Genomic DNA, 24,492 nt, shown 5'->3' with positions numbered 1-24,492 from the left:
GAGCAGTGCAGAGACACAATAGAGTAGTAATATAAGCAGCAGAACTAAAAGCAACAGATGATGTAGCAAATTGAGAAAGCAAGAGAGGAAGGCAGAAAGTCAATTGAAATACAAACAGGATATATATGGGTTAATATAGCAGGGAGAGGATGATCTAACCACTGGCAGAGAGCGCATTGTAATTGGCAGATGGTAATTTGATGCTGATAATTTGATGCTGATAGAGTGAGTGCTGAGCTCCAGACCGCAGCGAAAAAGAATAATACTCAGAAGCGCAACAGAATAATTTCCACAACCACGCCCGCGCACAGACCCAGCGCGATGGACCACCGCGATTGGCGCGCTCTCCGCGGTGCTCCAGCCGGGAACCACGCGGCTCTCCAAACGTATTCGCCGAAGGTGGGGATGCCCTGCACGCCTGCGCAGCCACGCAGTCCTGCGCCCGAACGCATGTTGACAGCAGCTTTATCCGGCGGTTATTCACAAAGCGCTCTTCCCACCAAGGGCGCAACCTGCTTGCGGCTGCCCTTGCCGTTCCGCTGGTGATACGCTCTCCAGCACCCACTGTGGTGCGTGTGCTGCGTGTGCTGCTCGAGCCGGAGCTCTTCAACGAGGCCTGCAGACCCTTCCAACTGCCCCACCCGGTCCTCTGAGCCCACTACCACCAACTCCCGCTCAAACTGCCCCTGTGTGTTTGTGAAAAACGCCATCACAAGCATCATATCCATCTGCTTTTGCTCCATGAACCTCCTTATCTTCTCTTCTAAACACCTCTCGCTGTTGCTGCACTTGTTTTCTAAAACCCATCCTATCGACGTGGGCACCGATGATATTCCAACTCGCATCTCTTGTTTGTTCGCAGTGTAGTGAAACTCTTTGAAATCCTTCTTCAAAATGTTCTCAATAGATAGGTTCTCAAGGTTGCCCTTTTCGTATTTCAACTGGTTGAACAAATCCTCAATGTCGACACTCCCTTCCTCGCCTGTTCCATTGATTTCATTTACGGTATCCTCGTAAATCTTCATCATTCTGAAATCGGGCTCTTTAGCTTTGTATGTTAAGTTCATCGTGTCAACTAACAACGCACTTAACCCCAATAGAACTATGTCTTTCGATTTAAACCATTTCATCAATTCCTCCTTTCTTTCCCCAGGCTTACTGTTAAATATAATTTCATACCAATAATTCATAATTAATGAAGAACAAGAACCATTTTCTTCTATTATCAACACATTCATCTCTTTTCTCTCAACCCTCTCTCTATATTCTTTTAATATTTCGCTTTTAATCGCATGATGATCTATAACCCCAATCACTTGCTTTTTCTCAATATTCCTGTTCTCACTGTTCTTCTCAACTTCGTTATGATCGACTAAAACATACTTTAGTTTACTCCCGCCATCTTTATCGTCATTGTAAAATCTCCTGACGGTTTTGATCCATTTATCGTCAATATAATTTAATTCGTCCTTTGAAATACCAATTGTTCCCATTAAATAAATCACATCTTGTCGCAACTCTATCTCTCTTCTTCTAATACTAACCAACGGAATAATTGTACAGCCAGGATTCTTCTTTTTGAAGAAAAAACTAAACAACAAACTACTAACAATTGAGTCCAAGTCCGCAGATTGGTTTCCCATAGTAATTATCATCTCTTTCTTTATCCATTTCTTTTCTTCACCACTCTCAATTTTCTGACATAACCCTATCAATTCGCTTCTACACTCTGCCAAAAATGCTTTAGCACATAGTTTATTAACCCTGCTAATATCTTTCATCACTAAAGACTAGTTTATCTTAGTTATATTATATTTTACTATATTTTATTATATTTTATTATATTTTATTATATTTTATTATATTTTATTCTAATCTATTGCTTTACACTAGTTTATACTCTTAAACTGTTTGCTATCCATAATATCATATCAATCATACGACATCCTCACCGCCACTAAGGGTAACCACTTTCTTTGTTTCCCAACCTTTTCTTTTCTTTTTCTTTTTCTTTTTCTTTTCCTTTTCCTTTTCCTTTTTCTTTTCCTTTTCCTTTTCCTTTTCCTTTTTATTTCCTAATTCTTTCCACCTTAAATGCTTCAACTTCTTCATGAATTAAAACCTTCAAGTCTGTCATAGTAGTCGCTGTGTTTTCGAAACTAAAATCAAATGGCTTTTCTAAAACTGGTTCATCATCACCATTTCTAACCTCCTTTAAAAATGCATGCTCCAACGCTTTTTCAACATTTAATCGCCTACTCGAGTCCCAACAAATTAATCTTCCAATCAAATCAACTGCAACCTTAGAAGCATATGGATAAACATTGCTCCACAAAACTGCCTGATATTGAGGTTTAGGCGATGTGAAAAATTCAAATGCAATATTGGACCCATATCTCTTTATTATATCAATCGATGGTGTTCCCAATACCTTAACTATCTCCGTAATTTGATGTAGTTGATCATTTCCAACAAATAATGGCCTTCTACCATAAAATTCCCCCAAAATACACCCAACTGCCCACATATCAATCGATTTACTATAGTTCCTATGACTTAATATTAACTCAGGCGCTCTATACCATCTGGTTGCAACGTAATTAGTAATAGTTTGTTGAGACTTGTTTTTAAAAAAATTCGGATTAATTCCTCTTGCTAACCCAAAATCACAAATCTTTAACTCTCCTTGAATCGTAATTAAAATATTTCCAGGCTTTAAATCTCGATGAATCACATCGGCTGAATGAATGTATTTCAATCCACATAAAATTTGATACAAAAAATTTTGAATATGAAACTCGGAAAATTGAACTGGTGAATGGATAACTTTTGCTAAGTCATAATCAACCAATTCTTGAAAGCAATATAGTCCATCATATGGCTTAATATAAACAATATCCAAATCAATCAAGTTAATTATATTTTTATGACCCTTAAAGTATCTTAATAATTTCAACTCCCTAACTGCTCTTTTCAATAATACTTCCTTATTGAAAATGTTTGAAACTTTCTTGATTGCAATTTTAATAGGCTGTTCTTTATTGCTTCCATCATTCTGGTTCGATCCTTTACTTATAGATAAACTGGCATCAATTGCTGAGCAAACGGTACCATATGATCCTTTCCCTAAAATCTTTTGAAGCTGATACCTTGAGTCAATATAAAAATTGGCTTTTTCATAAACAACATGCCCTGGTTTAGCAAAAGTATTAGATTTGCTATTTTTAATAGCGTTTAAGCTTTGATGTTTACGTATTTGTCTATGATCAACTGTTGTTCCTCCCATAATTATTTTATAATTTTTGTTATTATCTCTGATAATGAATGAAAAAAAATGACCTTAGTAATTAAGAGCAAAATTATATTATTATTACTGTCAATTTGTTATTAACTCAAAAAAAATTATAATAATGCTAAAAATTTACACCTGTTTATTGTGCTGAACAGTATTCTTCTATATTATTTGTTTGTATGAATTGCTTAAAACTCACCACAATTGAGGTTTCTTAATCTATTATGTTTATAATAAAATATTTGTTTATTGTCTTGTTTTGTTATCATTTTTAGGGTTTTCCTTTCAAAAAATTGAAAAAACACAAATACAACTCAAAAACCCAGAAAAGCTACTTAAATTATTTTTAATTACACAAAAGAAACAACAGGATCAATTAGTTTCATCAAACAATAAAGCATAAAACATATTTCAAAACCGCCATACAAGCTCAACAATGTTCTCAAGGCAGCTTATATTCACTAGAAAATCCTAAATTTGGATTTCAATGCTAGATAGATTTAATAATGATATTGTTGTTGTTATCTCAGGCTAAACTAGATTACAAAAATTTATCCATACTAATGACTGTTCTCCAAGAGACTTCTTTTGATCCAATAATGGCTCCACTTTGCAATATAATTAAATCAGAAAGCTATGCTGAAAACAACAATCAAAAGATTCAGTGTATAGGAACTCAAAAAGATAATAATACAGCTTACAGTAATCATGAGCAGAATAAAATATATATTTCAAATGAAACCACTTCAGACTTAGACATAGTTTTGCATTTAAAAAATAAAAATAATATTGTCAAAATGAATTCAATTTCAAATGTACTATCATCAACACCAAATTCCGATAATTTTGAAAATAATTTAAGCAGTTTACAATCCCTTTCTCACTCATTATCTTCTTCCATGTCTTTATCTTTATCAAGCTCTTCTCCTCCTTTTACAATGTTGTCCCATTCACCTAGTTTAAACTCCCCAAATCACAAAAGATTATTTAAAAGATATAAGTTAATTGAAGAACTAATTCAATCAGAAGACGTGTACATAAACAGCTTAAAAATACTCTGCGACGTTTACCTAGCTGCCATGCTAAATATGAATAACTCAATATTCAAAGATTGCACTCCAATTATTCAAATGATCCAAATCTTGAAATTGCTAATAAAGAATCACAGCTCTTTTCTATCAAAAATAAACGAATTCAATACATTTTCTTCCTTTTCTTCCCGAAGTACACCACATTTATCTTTCTCTTACAAAAATTCTAATTCTGCTACCATTTCTTTGATCTCACAACTTACAGTAGAAAACGCATTTGTTCTTTACTATTATGAAACATATTTTAATCTGTATCATCAAGTTTTTAACATTATAAAAAACAGCAAAATCAATTCTAATGATTTGGTTATCGAAGGATATGGGATATTTCTTGAAGCTTTACAGTCAAAGTCTAAGAAAATGGATTTATCATTACTTTCTTTATTACAGTTTCCAATTTCTAGAATTTCAAAGTATAGGCTTTTTTTGGAAAATTTATTAACGAGTTGTTTAATTGAAGAATCAATATCATATTTTTCAGTTCAAAGTTCGTTGAAAGCGCTGTTAGTGAAGCTTGCAAATATGAATCAATCTTCAACATATACGATGAGAAGCTCAGAAGCTTTTTTTAAGAAATTCATATTGAGTTCAACTAGCACAAACGACAAAATCAAATTTCCTTTTGAATTTTTTGGCACACCATTATTAGTGGGCTCATTATCTTGTTGTTGGGTTGAAAAACTTCATGGGAAGATGTCCTTGTTTATTGATAATCTTTGCTTATTTCTTTTCAAGTCGTCTCTTATTGTTGCTGGATTAATGAACTATAAAAGTTCAAAGTTTGATGTTAAATTTATTATTCCTTTATCAACCTGCACAATTGTACAAAGTAATGGACAGAAAGAACAAGAGAAAGAAGTGGAACAAGAGAAAGAAGTAGAACAAGACAATGATTTTTTAGAGAGCGGATTGCATCTAGTAAGTGGCATAAAACGATTAAAATCATTCAAGCTTATTTTTGAAAATAGATACAAGTTGTATGAAATTTTATTTAATGGTTGGATTGAAAAAGAAATTGAAGTATGGGAAGATTATTTGAGAGTTTTAATTAATTTTATTAATGGGCCATATAATCTAGATTATTCATCATCGGAAAAGTCTGAACAAACTAAAAATTATCCGACATGTGTGATTCCAATCAATATAGTTCCCCAAGAGATGTGTGTAAATAAAGTAAAATTTGATCAAAAAATGGGATTTGAAAATTGTTACTTTTCTAAAATAATTCCTATCAAAATTCCAATTCTTGAAGTAGTTGACTATGAAAATAAGAAAAATAAAAAGGCAGTAAACGATAACATTGGAGATTCATCTAATTATTTTGGATTTAAATCAAGAACCAGTTCTTCTAAATCTTCAAAGTACAATACTGTTAGCTCTTCGTACAATATCTATAAGGAAGTTTTGGACAAAGAAAGTTTAAACTGGAGGGAATCGAAAAGTGATAATATTGAATTTTTGAATTTGAAGAGATCGTCGAGATACTTGATTGAGAATAGTTTATGTGATTATTGGAGCTTTGAGTTGCCAAGACTTCAACAGCCAGACTTGGAATTAATACAAACTAGAAATGATAGAACAAACAAACCAAGTTTAATGAGAAGAAGTTCTTCATTGATCTCCTATGGGGGGTCATTTAGAAGAAAAACAAGTGAAAAGTCTGAGAATTCCAATCAGCTCATTCATCAAATAAACTCAAAAGAAACAATTCAGTACGAGAAAGACAATGAAAAGACTCCTGGTCTTATTCGAGGAGGTTCTAGTGGATATGAGCTACTTCGAAAAGCTTCAGTTTTATTAGACAATTTTTTCAAGCAAAAGATGCCACAAGATACAAAATAACGTAAGCGATCCAAGTGGATTGGGCAGAGAAACGTAATTCATTAATATATAAATAGAAAGACAAACAACTGAAAAATAAAAATATATTGAAAACTAATTAAAAGGTAAATAAAAATTTCAGATTTTAAAGATACCTATTAATAATAGAGCGACCCTTTTGTGTCATTGGTAGAACTAAACGATTTTCTTTTAAAGCTTTTGGAGGTTTTAAAAGATCCTTCTTTTATAATTATTTTGATAATTTTGTCTTCATCAGTGGTGCCAAATTCGGATTCTAATTCAATATTAGAAGCTTCTTCTAAAACACCAGAGGAGCCACGATGGACAGAAGAGTTGTAAATTTTGAAATTGGAAGAGACTGATGATAAAGGAATGGATCCATCATCATTCTTTCTGTAATTTTCCACAGCTTCTATTGAATCGGCAAAAGCGATAAAGTCATTATGTTTGCCTGGATAAACAACTTTGATCTAAATAAAATTGCAGTCAGTATCAATGGTGTTATATAGAAAATCCGGCAAGAAAAGAAGAAAAACATACTGGACTAGACATTTTGTCAGTAGTGATAGGAGTTGATAAATTTTTCAGTTAGTAGAATTGTTGCGATATGTTAATTGTATTGCAGCTAAAAAAGACTTGGGTAGGTATTGGAAATAAAACAAGAGTTGAAGCGTTGATAGAGATTAGCAGAATAATATATATCACAAAATTCTGAGAATTGAGCGGCTGCACAGAGATTGCTTGTGTGGGGTCTGTGCAAGCACTTTGTTTTAAGTGTGGTTGGATCTGCAGTTCAAGGTCACCAGACATAAGAAAAAGCAATCCTATTATTTGAGTTTGGGTCATGTGAGTTAGGATTATTTGAGTTTAGGAAAGCAATCACACCCAGACCTGAGCGGCTAGTCCTGCCTTTTTTGGCATACTGGGCAAAAGCGAGTCGTCAACAGGGTTCGAACTGCAGAACATTTCTGAAAAGGGTAACCCCTGCCGTTCTTCAGCCTTTTTCAAAACCATCCAAAACCATCCGATGATGTGCTCTGAACGATTACTTTCATGAAAAAAAAATCAAGAGACCGGCAAATAGTATGGAGAGTTTTTCAAATAGGTTTGATCCTAGCTCACTTCCTGATCAAAAACCTATTAGCAGTACTGGAAAAAGGAAAAGAGATGTGGGAAAAACATTTTTTGAGAACTCTGGCGAGATTAGCAGTGATCATCTGAAGGAAAATGGTGATCCAGTACAAGGAAAGCATAAAGCAGTTTTGCAAAGATTTAAACATGCAAAATTTTTTCTGTCTTCTTCTAAACAAGAAAAGGAAATTGTTCCATTGAATGTCAATTCTTTGGAACCTTTACCTCAGCCACTACCTAGAGCAAGTCAACAGCTATTACAAATAAAATCTAATCAAAACACATTAGATTGGCTACCAAAACAAATTAATTACAATAAAAATAAAATAAAAAATTTTAAGGAATATACAGATGACAATTTACTAGATCCTCGAATTTTGAACAATTTAGTTGAAAATAATTTTGAAAAAGCATTTTCTGTTCAAACTGCCGTACTAGATACTTTGTTGCTTGATATAAAAAAAAAAAAATTGTTGCCAGACTCTGGAAATGATCTTCTTATCAATTCACCCACAGGCTCTGGAAAAACAATCTCCTATCTAATCCCAATTATCCAGTATTTATCAACTAGGATAATTCCAAAGCTTTCTTGTATAATTCTCGTCCCTACAAAACCATTGATTACCCAAGTGTTTGATACTTTGATAAAAGTATCACAAGGTATAAACTTGACAATTACTCCTCTTAATAAAAACAGCCTTTTTGCTGATGAAGCTGTCAAATTACGGAAAAACGTTTCAGACATTATTGTTTCAACTCCAGGTAGATTGGTAGACCATTTACAGTTGAAAAATATATCTTTGAAAAACTTAAAGTATCTTATTATTGACGAAGCTGATAGGCTATTTAACCAATCTTTTCAAAATTGGGTAACCGTTTTATTCAATGAAATTGAACAAACTAATATGAAAATCAATTTGAAAACGAAAATACAATTTCGAGTTGACAAAATAATATGCAGTTCAACTCTCTTTGGATCCCTTCCCTCATTAACATCAATTCCATTGTTCAAACCAAAGATAATAGTAATTGATAATGAATTTGATACTTCTTCTAATCATGAATCGACATTAACTACTGCCGGAAACTTTAGCAAAGCAGTATTTTCTTTGCCCTCAAATTTAAAAGAATTTCAATTTTTTCAAAATTCTTCGAATTCACTGTTCAAGCCCCTAATTCTACTCAAGTTTTTAATCATTAATAATTTCAAATCACACACATTGATTTTTACTAAATCTAATGACTCGTCTTCCAGACTTGCAAGATTGTTGCAACTACTAGCCGTCAACTATTCTTTTGATTTAAACATACAATGCATTAATTCAACTCTTTCTCAATTTAAAAAGCAAAAGATTTTAGATAGGTTTTCTGCTGGCGAAATAAATATTTTGGTTTCCACCGATTTAATGGCAAGAGGTATAGATATTCTAACAATTAAAAGGGTTATCAACTATGACTTACCAATGAGTTCAAGGGAGTATGTCCACAGGGTAGGAAGAACTTCGAGAGCTGGAAACACTGGAGAGGCAATAACTTTCATTTTTGGAAACGGTGAAAGAAAGTGGTTTAATAGAATGATGAAAGACATAATTCGAAAACCCACTAGTAAAATTGAGATAATAACAATGGATCAAAATACAAGCACTTTGGTGGAAGCAGATCAATCAACCCCGTATGATTCTATCGTTGATTCCAATGACCGCCAATTATATAAAAGTGCCTTGGAACATTTGCAAAGAGAAGTAGCTGGGAAATAACCCCACCAAATTGACGCTACAAAATTTACTCAAGGTAAAAATAATTATTAATAAAAGAAAGTTTCTTTAAAGCATTTGTATTTGCCAAATTTAGTTTCTTGTAGTATATAATAAAAACTATTAAAATATTGATTTGAAATCGCAGAAAATGTTGCAGGATACGAAAAATAAAAATAAAAATAAAAATATCAATTTACTGTTGTGACAGTTAATTTCCTTAATATGTTGAGCCCTCGGAAGGTTGACTCAATCTTTTATTCGAAGACGAGCCCATTTCTCTTCTTAATTCTAACAAAAGCATCTCCATTGTATATGTTCTTTTCCAATTCTTTAGCATTGGAAACTTTTTGGAATCAATTACACCGTTAATATTACTCACACCAGGCAAGTTAATTTTTGAAATAAATCTAACAATAGGAGGGTTATCTGGATAATCTTGATTGCATTCTAGAGAAAGACTGTAAATACGATTTTCATGAACACTGTGTGGAGGACCTAAAATAGTTCCATTCCAATGAGTCATCGAAATATCATCATTGTCAGCTAGACCATATGAACAAGATTCAGCACCTAGCCCTTTTTCGCCTTTCTCTAGTTCCTCTAATAATCGAAAACTTCTTGGTCTGGAAAAGGAGATGTTGTTAATAACACAAACAATTTAATTAGGCTGAAAAACAAAAACAACTTTTGACTTACACCTTAGCAGACATTTTAATTTGATTAGTCAATGAAAGTGATTAAAAGGAGGACTTATCAGCGAAGAAGATTGGCTCCAAAATCACTATCATCATAACGTTTCCATTGAGCGTTTCCATTGAGGAGGATCTCAGAAAGTAGTGGCTTTGGTACTTAATGATGTGTGTGCAAGATAGTCACTACACCTCAAAGATGCTAAAGCCACTACAAACCCTAAATCTTCTACTGCCACTACTAACAAACATAATATATTAAATGGTGATTATTCTGATGATTTGGATTACGGGCTCTGATTGTAGTATCAATAACAGCAATGCTTATGACTGAACTTCTATGGTATCCCAAACTCAAAAAAGCAAATGTCTTCAAATATGTTTTCCAATTTGCTCTCGGTTGATACCGATTTATATGATATATATACAATCCGAGCCAAATTTACACATGAGATCCTTACCAAGTTATTCTTATAGGTTCTTAACTTCTGCTTATATCATATTTCAGATTGTTGATCCAACCGATTTACCTTTTTTGACTTTTCAGCTTTTCAATTATAAAACTATCAGATGATGTTTGAACGACACCCAAAAAACTCAAAAATTGATGAAGATATCATGCTATTGGGAGTATCTACACAACCCAAGTCATTATCTATGATGAAATCTTTTTCAAAATGATATGATATGGTATGATATGATATGATATGATATTATATGATAGGTGGCTATTTTTTTGAGAGAAATTATCAACTCTAAAAGTTTTTGAGACCATTTCAAATGGATGGTTATCATCAGCATTATTAACCCTTTGATGTTCCTTTGCTTTGAAAATCTCAAATTCATCACTCAAATTTAAAATTATAATTGATTCCAATACCTATTTGCTACAATGACCAAACAGGTTCCAATTCAGTAAGATTTAATTATGTTTAGCAATTAATAAATCAGGAGTAACTACAAATAGTATTTTGTTTTTTGTAACCTGGTATAAAACTTTTTAGCTGTAGAACATCTATTAAAAGAAAATAAATTGCAATAAAAGTTTTCTTTGAAGTACTTTTTGAAACAATCTAATATTTCTAAAGCTAAGTATAATAAAAGAGTACACTTTTCTTAGACTTTCAATTTTACAGATAAAAATGGTTTTGATGAGATAAGCATATATTCTGTATGGAACTATCTTTGCAGGTTTAGTTGGCTAAATTCTTAGTGGACAAATGCATTTCTTTGATAAAATTAGCATACATCAAACTAGAAAAAGACTGAAATTATTATTTACTGCCATTTTTAACTCCCTAATGGTTGGCTAAACTACTATTTGAGTCACTTATATTTGTCTTGAAAAATCAAGCAAAGTTTTAAAGCATAAAACTTACACCATTTATAACAGTACAAATAATAAATTCGTGAATTTAAATGGTGAGTTCTCTATCTGGCAATGATAGTTACTTTAGTAAATAAAACAATCAGGTCCTGATGTAAGAATAATATTAATAAATGGGTAATTCTGCTGTTGATAACAAATTCAAAAACTAATCGTTTTTTTTTGCTTTATTCTCTGTGTTAGTAATAACAATCACCGGTTTGACTTTAAACAACCCAGAATCATCAGTATTGCTTATTCCAAAAATAAGTAGCCTGTTACTTGAAATGGCTAGATTTTTCACCTTTTTTATCACAACTAAACCTTCTGTGATTTAACTTAAGTCCAAAATTATGGGATACTGCTTTAAGATAAGATGCTAATTCAATTATCCCTAAGGAATTTTTTGCTTGACTTATTGAATTGAACAATATTTCTAAAATTGCATTGCTATTCTTTTTCAATTTTGATAAATTTATTGTTTCATTTGGATTTATATCAAATTCGTAACATAGACAGCTGAGAGGAATGGTCTAAAACAAATTAGGTAAATACCCAGCAAGAGCAAGTTCAACCGCATCCAGCTGTTGACCACCATCATCTCACCATGGCCTCTTGCAATGAGAGCAGATTTTAGCCCAGTTGCTTCTCACCACGCAGCATCGACAGCAGCGGCAGTCACGTTTGTGCTGAGAAAGAATACAAATACTGCCACCACATTACGTATGAGACTATATGCTGCATATTGCTGCGGACTCCATCCGTAGTTCGTCCTCCCTCTTCGACAGTGACTTCTGATTGCATATCTGCAAAACCTTAACCTTCCTTGAATGTACCGAGGATAGCAAAATTGCTGTGGTTTAACTATCTTTAGTGTCTTATTATTGTTGTTAACTGTCTATATATCCAAGAAAGAAGTAAATATTGTGTGCCTCTCATTCGGTGAAATAACTTAATGCTGTGACTTTTCACAAACTGCAAAATATGTTGTTTGCTCAGAAGATCATTTAATATTTGGAAACCAATAAATAATATCATTTCACTGTTTGAATAAGATCTTGCTGGAAATATTATTACTTCCTACAACAAAAAGATAGATAATGTTAAATGAATACTTTGAAGACCATGATGAAGTCCTAGATTATGTTTTTTTCAAGTATTACGATAAATATTTAGATCTGGATAATAATGATAGCCTATTGATAAAAAGTAGAGAAATAAAGAGAATTTAATATTTTAAATATTGTAAAACATAAAAATATAATTGAATTTAACCGATTGATTTTAAATGAAAATGGAACAGTTATTAGAATTGACCTAGAATATTTTGAAGGGGAGCATTTAAATAAAATAAACAAAGAAATCCTCAAGCAAATTAAAGATGTCATTAATTATCTACACATATATAAGGCTTTTTATGGCAACTTAAAACCTAGTAACATTGATTATTGATTAATGATAAAAATGAAATTAAAATAATAGATTTTGGAGGAGAAGTAGCACCTAAATACAATCCAAATTATATATCTGATAAAGAAGCTGATTGGATTTGCTTAAAGATGATTAAAACAAACCTCAGCAATACTATGAATTGAAAATTTTTCTATTCGTTTGATGGGTTTGGTAATACTCTGTAGTACTTTATATTTGGTGATTATTTCTCTTCAGCTTTTTTTATAAGATTTTTCTTTTTTTTTTTTGGTTTAATTTTTCTTTCTCTACTATTGCAGTAATGTCATTCACTATAGTATGTACAAATCTTTCGTTATTAGGTTTTGATACATTTTCTTCCTCTAGGATTTGATCAACAACTTTGTGACGAGCTTTATTGTCTGCTGGAATCTTTTCTTTAGTTGACTGACTTAATAGTGCTTTAATTAGAGAATTTGTTGCTCTTTAATTTCTTGGGTAGAGTCGTACAGTGGATCATTTAGCTTTTTCTTCAATTCTTCAATTCTTCAATTCTTCAATTCTTCAATTCTTTAATCCTTTAATTCTTCAATTTTTCAACCAATGAAACATGACCTTTAATATCCTTATCAAGGAAATATATTTTACCTTTCAAATTATTAATTAGGGCATTATCGACTTGATCACTGAACAGATTTTTCAGCAAGAGCAATCTTTTATGTGTTAACTCAACATTGTTGATTGCTTTTTGAATATGCTCAATAGATTGGAATTTGCTTTCTCAATCTTCAAAATTGAATTCGTATGATAAAGATAGTTTGCAAAGGAATAATCAAACTTTTCAAGAAATCAGCACTGGATTGTTTAATAAACATCACCAATTTTTTTCAAATTTATACATTTTAAAAATTATAACTCTTGTCAATTTTTTCCTATTCTTCAAACCGTTTCAAATACATCACAAGCTAGTTCAAAATTGGTGCCAATATTATTTGTATCGTCATCAAAATTATCATCTGTACTAGAAGATTCTTTTTGATCATTTTCATTGTTGTTTACCTGAAAGATACCAAATAAAACAGTGATTATTGTCACTTTCTGCCAATATAATAATCTCCTACTACCCAATTGACTTTTCCGATTACTTCAATGTTTTGAAAAACCTGTTACTTCAACCAGCTTAAATCATTGGGTAGGTACATCAAATAAAGAATCTCAGGATATCAAATGTTCATTTTGAATAGATTTTGTAATTTACTGAATTTTCTATATGATTCTAATTTCAATTAAAATCTTTGAAAAAGACATAGGAGAAACATAGAAAACTCTTTATGGCAATGATTAGATACGTTTATACAAAGAAATAATTAATTCATATTCAAACTAAATGAAAAATTTAAATTGCAAGATTTCAATTTCCCAATTGAATATCTTGTGTTGTCTTGAGAGTTTCTCAATTCCGAAGACGTTTGGAAAAAAATCAATGTTAATTAAGGCTAATCTAAAAGCTAATCAAACAGTAAGATATAAAAAAAATTGAAACTATCAAAACCCTAATTTAAAGAAAATTAATAGTAATAGGTAAATCGAAAATTTCTACCAAGTTTTCAGTTCAAAAAATATTCAAAAAGGTATTAAAGGATGTTAGTGAAACAAAGACTTGGGAATGAAAAGAAAAGGAAATTTAGGAATAAAAAAAATTTAGAAATGAAAAAAACATATTAAAATGATGAATTTGAACTTTGGGAAATATGTGTACTCTTAAATATGTTCTTAGCATAACGATTGACGCTGATATAGGGTAAAATCTTAATTGTTGTTAATGGCTTCAATTTCCATTACCATTACTGTTACCATTTCCATTACCGTTGTTGCCTCCAGCACCATTTTCGTTACCATTTTCGTTACCATTTTTGTTACCATTTTTGTTACCATTTTTGTTACCATTATATCCTGAATAGCCCCAGTAGCCACCATTAGAATTACCATTATAGTTTTCATTCCAGCTGCCAGCACCATTGGCGTTACCATTGACATTACCATTTTCGTTACCATTGTCACTACGTTTTTTCAAGTCTTCAACAATCAATTCTGCTTTAGTTTCAACTGTAGGCTCAACTGTAGACTCAACTGCGCCGGCTGATGCTTCAGCTTAGGGTACAGGGATAGCGTTTGCAGCAACAAAAAACGAAATAATATAGTAAAGAACTTGAATTTTCATCATTTTAAAAGATAGGCGTGATTATAAATTTGGTTGTTAGTTAAATTAGTAGTTAATAGTGGTTTTGAAGATATGTTTTGATTAAAACTGCTTTGAAATCGTGATTGTAACAAAGAAGAAATTTCAACTAGTAAATTGTGAAGGATATTTCGTTCAATTTATAGAAATTTCTATGACCGTAAAAAAAGAGAAAAAATGAAAATGAAAATGTTAAAGCCTCCTGCGGTTTCTAGAAATTTGGTTACTTTCGTCAACAGCATAAAAGATGCAATTTTAAAAAATTAATTATTTCTAAAATGGTGTATAATAACAAAGATTATCCAAAACTCAAATTGTAGAGACGTATTATTCTCAACAATCTACACAGTCCTAAAGAAATAATTCAAAGTCTAGAATGGTTATCCATTGTTAGGGGTAGTTGATAAAAACAATATTTGCAAAGTGCAAGAGAATTCTGAAGGAAAAGAATCTATTAATAATTGAGTGAGACCTTAGCTGTGAAATTTGGATGTTAAATTTCAAGTAATGAGTGATAGAGTAGCCAATTCGCTTTTTGGTTTGTGGTCAGCCCTGCTAGTCCTTATTCTATTTAAATTTTTAGTACGGTTGTTATTGTTGTCATTGTTGTTACTGTTGTTACTGTTATTATTGTTGTTATTAATATTATTAAATTATTATTATCAATATGGTCATTGTTATCGGTAGTAGAACAAATGGTAATAATGTTCAGTTACCATTTTATAAGAAGTTGAAAATATTAAGGGGTGTGGACCAGTAATAACGACAAATGCAAAAAAGCAGAAAAATTGAATCTGATTGATGAAATTTGATTAACATCAATTTTTTTTTCTGCCGGTTAAGGAAATTGTGCTGATCATCATTATACTTTTTCCAAAGCTCATGCGTAGCAACAGATAATTAACTTCTTCAATTTGTTTGCAATTACTAAAAAGATACAGCTGAACTTGTTATTAAGAAAAGGTGTTTGGTAGTTGGGGAAATTCATGAACTTAAGACAAACCAAAAAAGATGATGATCGTAATGTAAAAATAGTAATGGCAAATTTTGGATTTATTTTTTTGAGTAGTAATTTGGGGTAGAGACGAAATAACAGGTTCTGTGACGTTCTCGGTCGCATAAGATTTAATAAAGTTGCTCCAGCCCCTTCCAATCAAATTCAATGGAAATAGATATGCTTATTATAAAAAATGTCTAGTTTTAAGGAAGTTTTGTTCTTTTCTATTATAATTTCTGTAATGAGAGAAAAATTTGCCATGGTGATTCATTTCAGAGCTATGAAAAAGCAAAAATTTTAAGATCAATTTGATATCAGACCAAAATGATCGTTGCCTTTATTTTGTTTTTTTTTGATTATTTGTGTTGATGAATGAAATAAATAAGAGTGATGATTTTCTTGATAAAATCAAGACGCGTGTGGTAGTGAATAATTCGGTTTTCACTTTCAAAGTAATTTGACCGAATAAGTCCTTATGAAGAGCATGGTCGGAAAGACAGTCAACAGTAATTTTCAAATTAGGATATTGCTAAATAGTTTGTTGAATTTAAATAACTCAACAGTACTATTGAGGAAAAAGTTTATTGTAATGTAGTGGAAAACAAAAGGTTTTCTTATTCAAGAATATTTCTATAAGTGGGTATATTTCAGTCGACGTCTGTCTAAAATATGTCCTGGAATGTGGCCATTGCAACAACCAATCTGGTCAAGATTGAAATTCGGCTCAAAATTGGTAAAACGAAATTTAGTAAATGGTTTTTGTTTATAGATTTCGGTTCAGTTATCCACAGATTAGGACAAGTCTAATAGAAGCTGGAGGTGACACAAACCAATTGCTAGAAAAGAAAACGAATGAACGTGGCTAACATCAGGGCCAAAGAGCTGGGATTTTGGGATAGGGAGATATATTCATCCTTTGACCTTAAACTTGCGAATGTTGTCTTCAACCCAAATAGCCCAAAACCAATGTTCGCAGTGCTGTCCAGTTTGTGTGAGCTTGATGGAAGAAAACGATGCCCATCTTGTGTTGCTTGGCCAACCTATTTGAGGTGTCCAGCTGGATTTCCAGTTCAGTCAGCAGTGGCTCCATGGCCAGCTCCTCAACTGCGTGGATGTGAGGTTGGAGAAGGCAAATATGACGAATCTGGGGTCGTAGAATGAAATATACAGCGGGACCAAAAAGAACAGACCGGGTCCATTTCTTATTGTGGTGGTTTGCACAAGTGGGCCTCTGCGAGGAGGTTCTATGTGTATCATGATTTTGTTACTGTAATCACTTTCATTTATTAGGTCGGTTCGAATCCAAAAGTAATGATGAATTGGATATCGTTCTCGACAATTTCATTAATTTCATTTGCCTTTTTACCCAGTGATGTATTTATTTCAACAGTCATTCTATTCGAATTGGAAAGAATAACATCTAGCAATGAATTGAGTTTATTTAAGTTTAGTTTGTATTGGTTCTAATCTTCTAATTATATTGCCCAAATTCAAATTGTTATCTGGAATCATAGGTTTTTTGACTTTTTGCGAATCATTGTTGATCAAATTGAATTTGTCAATAACTAAACTTCTCATTAATTAAATTGGTTTTAAGAAACCTTTTCAATTATTTTTCTTCAAGATCTACATGATAAAAGCACACTTTGAAATTTTCAACGATACATTTAAATTTTTTCACAAATTCGTTTGATTCAAAACTAGTACTTGAACCAACATATGACTTTTCAATGTTTAAATTCTTGAGATTAATTATAATTATTATGCTTTTTAGCCAATACTTCAAAGCTATTACAAAATGATAACGGTTTTGAATTTTTCAATTCTATTGGCTTTTCCACAATATTCAACATAGGTTTTGATGAATCTCATATTCAGCCTTATTTGAGTAACGACTTTGATTTCTTTTTTGCAAACTCGACCCCAAAAGCGTCTATTTCTGTAATACTAAGGTTGGCATCAGATTCATTGGAATCAATTCTTCTATTGTTGTCCATAATAATACTTGTCAAAAAAAATGGCTGGATTTCTCTCTCATGTTCATCATTAAGATATGTGATGGCATTAAACTTAAATTGATTTTTGATGATAAAATATTTTTTTCTTTAATATCAATTAAATTTGTTCAAAATCACCTTTTTTGTCTTGATATATCCTCGTTTGTTTGAATCAGAAAACTTGAAGGAAGGCTTTTAATGATAATAGCTTCATCACTATTTTCTTTTTGTAAGGGCTTAAAGATATCATTTTTATTTTTCAATAAATTATAAACTTATATTCAGTTAAAATTACAGTTAGTCGTTAATCAAATTTTCTAGTGGAAATCATTGGATGCTTTTTATTTAGATACAATAAAAGGATTGGTAATTTTTAACCAAACTTCCTCTTTTGAATGTATTTTTGATAATGTTTATGCCTGTATTATTATTCTCATAACTTTTACTATTGAACTTCTTACTTTTATATTTGCTATCATTCATATTTCTTAAAGAACTAATATTATGAATTATTATCTGTGGATTGTGTGAGTAAAGCCCACTGGATTAAATTCTAATAAATCAATGTCTGTATCAGGAGGATTTTTGTCATGAGTATTGATGCTACTGTAAAGAGTACCAGTAACACCATCATTGAGATTCTTAGTGTTCATATCAGCATCGCTTTCGGGAATCTCCAAATAAAGATCATTATTTGAAAACATATTAGTGAGTAAGTTTGTTCTTGGACCCACAAAGCAACTGGAAATTATCTCAAACTGATGAAATCCTTTTTTTTGAACAGTAGATGTTGTCGGTATTCTTACCGTTATTAGATGTTGGGTTTCTCGCTATATCTTCATTAACACTCTTAGTGCTGCGGATTCTGACTGTGTTGGTAGTGCTACTTCTAAAAAATGAACAGAACTTAAGAATCACAGTACGAAGCCTTCCCCAATTTCAATTGATTGAGATCACTCAGATTAGGCTTATATCAAGTTGTACAGGATAATAAATTTAATCACTAATGGAGCCAAAAACCAGCAACGATCATTGTTGGTTTAAGCAGTAAGCAAAGAACAAAGTAAATAGTTCAAAAGTACTTGAAGAATCTGAATTGTTAGTAGGAATTGAGATCGAGATCGAATAATCAAGGAAGCACTTCTGGATAACTCTTTATAAAAGCTTCTACAAGTCTCTGTCTGTAAAATGTGTATGATTAATTTTGAGATTGAAGCATTGATACTTCCCACAAGAATCCCTCAGTGCTCTTGTCTTCACTTATTACTAATAATTTTCAGTATCTTTTCACGGTTTTTGACTTGTAAAAACCAGTTGAATTAAAAGGAAATAAAACATGTTACAAATGGTGAATCATTAATGGTATCGATACTGCCTGATTTATGTTGATATTGACTCAAAAACCAATTGGTTTTTGGTGCCATCCGCTGTATAGTTTAGTATGTTTGTTGTTCCACAAGATTAAATCAGTTTGAGATATGAATATCAAGTATTAGATTAAATGGATTTGAATATTAAGTTGAATAATAATTTAAGATTCATTATTAACATTAAACGAAATCTAAATTAAAAAATAAATTAAATTATTGTTTAAATACAAAATAAAATATTTGAGCAGAAGTATGAAATAATAAACAAATGAAATCATATAGATAAGACTAAAGGAATAAAAACTAAATGGACCAAAGCCAAATGATTATGATTGAATATTAAATTACGTATATCAAGTTAATCATGTAAAAGTTTAGACATAACCCTGTCTGATACCAACCAATACTATAAATGATTTGCGGAGGAAATGCTCACATCCTCTTGAAGTTGTTCACAGCATGGAAAGTACATGTTGATAACTCGGTTCGGCGACACTTGCGTCTTTTTGAGAAATACCCATCAAGCTATCTCACTTTGGCTGAGATCACTGAAAAATAAGGTTGCTATCAAAAGATCCTAACAACATCAAACAGAAACATCTCTGCATATAGCGCGCATGATCAGCATGTCCCTGCAGTCAAGCATATCCTTGCTCAGCAGGAGACTCTTTCTTTGGTTGGGGAGAGTACGTGCCCCAACTATAATAGAGCATTGCGGCTCCATAGCTGAAATACTCTTATGTCTACTTCACCTTAATAGTATTTTAGAATAGAATTCTGCTGACTGTGTTGGATTGATAAATATTCAATTCGGGTTATTTCCTAAGTAATTGCATTTTATTTTCCAAAATTCAGGAATAACACAAATTAAACTAACTGTTACAATTTCACAAAGTTGAGCAGAGGTTTGTCCTTTCACTATCCAAGCGGCCAAATTGTATCAACAAGACTGTGAAAGATAATTCAAAAAATATCTATCTCTGACAATTCCCAGATTATTTTGAAATCTATAGTATTTGCTATTGTGATTATTGAATTATTTTCTTGAATGGCAACTTTTGGGACTCATCTGTTTTATGTGAAAGTGCTTGAGGTTAAGCCAAAAATGAGGTCTTACGTTTTTTTCGAATCAGAGTCTCAACCTTGTTCACCAATAACCATCGTTGGACTACTCAGGTTTTGATTTTAATTTCCAATGTTTTTGGTTTTTATTTGGTGATTTGTACAATATTAATTGTATTACTGGATATGCTGCTATCCCGATTTGTTTGTAAAATTAATTGTTTCATAAAATTGTTTCCTAATTGAAATGAATTTCGTGACATAAAGCTGAGTTATCTAGTAAAGAGGTTTTAAACTCTACTTCTTCAACATATTTTAAGACCCACTCTTATATATGTATCCAGTGACTATTTGATTGAAGCAAGTTTGATTTTCAATTTATGCTCTTTAACTGGACTATTTTTGTTCTTAGCTATTGTCCGATCACATTTTAATTATATTTCTTTTGAACCTCTATTTCTGAGCTGCTGCAATATTAGCGAGATTGAAAAAACAAAACATTATTTGGCAAACTGGAGAAAATTATATTAATTATTGTTACTATTTGCTAGATACTTTTCAACTATTGAACTTCAAAAAAAACTATATTGTTTTTTTGTTGAGTTTTATTTAGTTTAAATTGAGCAGCAAATAAACACAAAATGTAAGTACAGCATTTTCAAAACAACCGGGAACTGTTCGAAGTTCTTCAACACAAAAATCGATAGAGTACTATTTTGATATTCTTTTTCTTGAAATATTTAACAATTTGAACTTTTAATGAATTTTAAATCTTTGGGATACTCAGCATGGTAAACAAAATTTGAAGGAAATTTGTACTTCAAGAAATCTTTTATAGGGTCATTCAATTACCGATAAAAAGTAAAAAAACATAGAAATGGGGAATTAAAACCCAAAAAATGTATAACGAGAATTGCATCATATTACACGTATAATCTTTCATTCTGTAAAACTAAACAATTGGTAACTATGTATCAAGAAATATGATGCTCATCTGAATTTGAACCTGAAACCGTGACATTTTGACACTTGAATTGATTCTAATTCTTTGAAAATTGAATTTTTCAATTGAGAAAATTACCCAATAGTTTTTCAAATCAAATGATATAATATTTTTAATGTCATTAATCAGCTGGCAAGCGATACCTGAATGTTTTCTTGTTGGTAAATATTATTTTAAAATAAACATGAAAGTGCTTTGAATTGAGTGATAGATACATTGAAATGATTATAAAAAAGTAATTATTATTATTTTAGTTAGTGAGCTATCAGCAATTTGGAATAGTATGATGATCAACGAAAGTAACCAATTTATAATTAATAGCCCAACAACAATTCTTATCTGACAGAAACTGCTTTTCATTTATCAAAGGTCAGATAGTTCAAGATTAAATAGGAAACAAAAATTTTAGTAAACACAGAATGCTATTGCTAAACCAATCATAAATAAAATAGAAATAAAAAGAAAGATATTTGTGAGTTCAAGAAAAGTTTATAACCAACGGATACTAGCTAGAAAGGGGAAAACTCGGATTGCAAGTATTTTGGTCTAAGCAAGATATAAACTATCCAAATAATTAATTTCCAATAAGTTCTCAATTTTTTATTATTGAAAAACAAAACTAAATCCAACTTATTGAGCTTTGCGTAGCTGGATAAACTTTGAGCTATATTAATTAAAGTGTGAGATAGCTAATACTTCCTTGTATTAATTATCAAAGACAAACTTTCAATGTTATTCATAAAACAATAAGATAAATGAAATTTTTTAAATTTGTTATTGGGTACAAAGTGCTGGTGCAAAATGATGATGAAAAAAAAAATTTACTTCTTCATTAACCGAGGTAGTTCTAACCTAATAATGAAAAATTTCTAACTATATCATTCATGATTTATGAAATATATAAAACTCTTAAATGAATAGGTATAGTTGACTTTCTAATTTTACTTACAGTGGTTGATCAGCTTATTTGAACCTTTGCGATCACCTTCAACAAGACCAATTTTATAAGAGGACATGTAAGCATTCAGAAAGTGGTTATTGTCAACAGTGAGGTTGTTAGTCTTGAGATAATTATTCCAAAACAAAATACATTTTGAATCAGATTGAATAACATTAAAATAATCCTTCCATATCTTCATCTAAACTTATTTCAGGTTCTTTACTTTAAAGTATTCAAGATAATTCAATCAATTTAACTAATATAGATTATTAGATATTTTAACATTAATCAATTCACAAACATTAGGTTTCCAGTTTAAATTTGTTGATGCAATTTGTGAGTAATATACATAACTGATATAGGTCACTATACATAACAACCATTGATTATTAATTAATGGTATTCTTCATTATTCAATAACAAAACCAAAAGTAACAGCTAACTAATTTCTTACTGATTTCTTACTGATTTCTTTGGTAGGATATAACTAAAAACATTTATCTTAAGTTTCTAGAAACCAAAACAGCTAAAGGAAGTTGAATTTAGATAGGGTCAATTGCACAAGCATGGGATATTGAGCTATTAGACATAAATTGGGGTTTTTAATTAAATCTTTGAATTTCTCTAGCTGTACGATGGTATTATAAAAGTTGGTCTGGTTGTATCAATTCCCCTTTTTACTTTATTCTTTCTATTGTCGATAAAATTATGATGACTTTCGTTTTTGCTTCTAAGGTACATTTTGGTAGCACTCCTTGGATTGCATATTAATATTATGTTATGTATTGGGTCCTTGATGTTTATAGATCCTAAAAACAATCTCTACAATACTTATTGGGTTTTGTGCCAAAGAGTTTCGAAAAATTTGTAACAATATCAAAAATCAAAACTGATAATATTTTTATTTCAAATCACTCTAGGGCACCGGAACTAATAAATTTATTAGATATATATATATATGGCTCACTATTTTAAAATATAAAAATGAAAGTGTATAGACCCAGTCGCAAGCTCAGGCAACTATTATTCCAGAATTCACAAAAAGCAGATCAATTAAAGATCCTTAAAAGTTTTGATTAGTTTAGGATAAACATAAATTTTGAAACCTAGAGAACTAGTTTTATTTAAAAGTCCTGAGAAAGAAATCCTGAGGCAGCAATCTCCACTATTGCATTTTCAACCCATTGCTGGCAGATGAAAGTAATTCTGTTTGAATTCAACGGAACATTTATTGTCGGAAAAGGAACATTCTCAAGCATATTTTCAAAGTAGTCGATCGTACAGTGAAGCACGCTTATGAAAGCTAGCGATGCAGGAATTAGAGTTACAGACCGCTCTAAATTGAAATTTGTTATGCATTCAAGGATAAAGCCCGAAAAACTACTAATAAGATGATGAAGAGTATATGTATTTCCAAACTGGAGAAGGAGTGCTGGGAAAACCATCTTGTTTCCCCCAATAAAATCAGCAGTTGAGAGATTCATTTTTGAAAATTATGTTTAATGTTAACTGCAATACCAGCGATTGAAGTGAGCTGTCTACTATGAATGGTCAAATAGAACTATTCAGCTTTAAACATTCAGAATCCCAAAGATCATGTTTTAAAGGATATTTGGGCATTTTATAATAATTTTATTCTAAAAAACATTAATGAATCTTATATGTACTTTTACCACAACCCAAAATTTTCACTAACCATGGCACAGCTGCTGAACCAAAAACACAAACGTTAGTTCTGTAGAAACATATTTGGGCAAATCCACAGCAAAAATCCAGATCACAAGTCAAATTTTGATTTCAGAGTTGAATTTGGAGAATTTGATTTGTTAAACCTAATAATAGAGTTGAACTGAGAGGATGAGTTTGAGTTAGACAATGAGGATATAGAATTGTTAGAATTATATGATTTATTACTTTTTGAATTTTTTATAATTGGTATCATTATTACATTTCACCAATGGATGTAACAAAAATTAATTCATTGCTTTCACTCGTCAGAATTTGTTTCACCATCCCAATAGTTTCTTTGAGATTCGACAGCACTTTTGAGGACGTATTTGCAGTTGAATCGACTGCTTGCTTTATACAGCAGTATCGAGAACGTATAGTATAATAAACTTGGTTTGACAACTAATTTTATAAATCTAAAGTAAAATGCAACATCTTTTATGATTGTCTATCGTGAATTGCAAAGTAATAATCGAATTACTGTTGACAAAATTCAAAAACATTAGCAGTCGAAAAAAACAATTCGCACAGAATCACAAACTTGCTGTGAATCACAAACTTGGTGTAGTTCTATCAGG

At 31.3% G+C, this 24,492-nt stretch overlaps 9 protein-coding genes across 9 annotated transcripts; 2 read left to right on the top strand and 7 right to left on the bottom strand.

Moving 5' to 3' along the window:
- Nucleotides 1-70: 70 nt before the first annotated feature.
- On the bottom strand, nt 71-1,925 carry PPX1 (exopolyphosphatase). The gene has a single exon (XM_020188757.1). The coding sequence runs from the start codon at nt 1,779-1,781 to the stop codon at nt 477-479; it is 1,305 nt and encodes a 434-aa protein (XP_020045623.1). The 5' UTR covers nt 1,782-1,925; the 3' UTR covers nt 71-476.
- SMK1 (mitogen-activated protein kinase SMK1) lies at nt 1,805-3,542 on the bottom strand. The gene has a single exon (XM_020188756.1). It carries the CDS (start codon nt 3,284-3,286, stop codon nt 2,069-2,071), a length of 1,218 nt encoding a protein of 405 aa, XP_020045622.1. The 5' UTR covers nt 3,287-3,542; the 3' UTR covers nt 1,805-2,068.
- On the top strand, nt 3,543-6,519 carry ASCRUDRAFT_111381 (uncharacterized protein). The gene has a single exon (XM_020188755.1). The coding sequence runs from the start codon at nt 3,799-3,801 to the stop codon at nt 6,223-6,225; it is 2,427 nt and encodes an 808-aa protein (XP_020045621.1). The 5' UTR covers nt 3,543-3,798; the 3' UTR covers nt 6,226-6,519.
- Nucleotides 6,294-6,952, bottom strand: RTC3 (Rtc3p). Its single transcript, XM_020188754.1, has 2 exons — nt 6,766-6,952; nt 6,294-6,695 (listed from the first exon to the last, which is right to left on the bottom strand). The coding sequence occupies exons 1-2, from the start codon at nt 6,775-6,777 to the stop codon at nt 6,363-6,365; spliced, it is 345 nt and encodes a 114-aa protein (XP_020045620.1). The 5' UTR covers nt 6,778-6,952; the 3' UTR covers nt 6,294-6,362.
- A 346-nt stretch (nt 6,953-7,298) lies between these two features.
- On the top strand, nt 7,299-9,414 carry DBP6 (putative ATP-dependent RNA helicase DBP6). Its single transcript, XM_020191072.1, has one exon. It carries the CDS (start codon nt 7,311-7,313, stop codon nt 9,111-9,113), a length of 1,803 nt encoding a protein of 600 aa, XP_020045619.1. The 5' UTR covers nt 7,299-7,310; the 3' UTR covers nt 9,114-9,414.
- On the bottom strand, nt 9,267-9,872 carry MMS2 (E2 ubiquitin-conjugating protein MMS2). Its single transcript, XM_020193717.1, has 2 exons — nt 9,810-9,872; nt 9,267-9,736 (listed from the first exon to the last, which is right to left on the bottom strand). The coding sequence occupies exons 1-2, from the start codon at nt 9,821-9,823 to the stop codon at nt 9,331-9,333; spliced, it is 420 nt and encodes a 139-aa protein (XP_020045618.1). The 5' UTR covers nt 9,824-9,872; the 3' UTR covers nt 9,267-9,330.
- An 8,284-nt stretch (nt 9,873-18,156) lies between these two features.
- On the bottom strand, nt 18,157-18,515 carry ASCRUDRAFT_71671 (uncharacterized protein; the record flags this gene model as incomplete). Its single annotated transcript, XM_020191977.1, has 2 exons — nt 18,157-18,327; nt 18,354-18,515. 2 exons carry the CDS (start codon nt 18,513-18,515, stop codon nt 18,157-18,159), a joined length of 333 nt encoding a protein of 110 aa, XP_020045617.1.
- Nucleotides 18,516-22,187: 3,672 nt separating this feature from the next.
- On the bottom strand, nt 22,188-22,385 carry ASCRUDRAFT_82002 (uncharacterized protein; the record flags this gene model as incomplete). The annotated part of the gene is made up of 1 exon (XM_020194686.1): nt 22,188-22,385. The coding sequence occupies one exon, from the start codon at nt 22,383-22,385 to the stop codon at nt 22,188-22,190; it is 198 nt and encodes a 65-aa protein (XP_020045616.1).
- Nucleotides 22,386-23,113: 728 nt separating this feature from the next.
- ASCRUDRAFT_77072 (uncharacterized protein) lies at nt 23,114-24,069 on the bottom strand. The gene has a single exon (XM_020193716.1). The coding sequence runs from the start codon at nt 23,668-23,670 to the stop codon at nt 23,311-23,313; it is 360 nt and encodes a 119-aa protein (XP_020045615.1). The 5' UTR covers nt 23,671-24,069; the 3' UTR covers nt 23,114-23,310.
- Between the last annotated feature and the right edge of the window lie 423 nt (nt 24,070-24,492).

Source organism: Ascoidea rubescens (assembly GCF_001661345.1).
Source record: "Ascoidea rubescens DSM 1968 unplaced genomic scaffold ASCRUscaffold_12, whole genome shotgun sequence".
NCBI lineage: Eukaryota > Fungi > Ascomycota > Saccharomycetes > Ascoideales > Ascoideaceae > Ascoidea > Ascoidea rubescens.
This window is presented reverse-complemented; position numbering and strand designations above follow the sequence as displayed.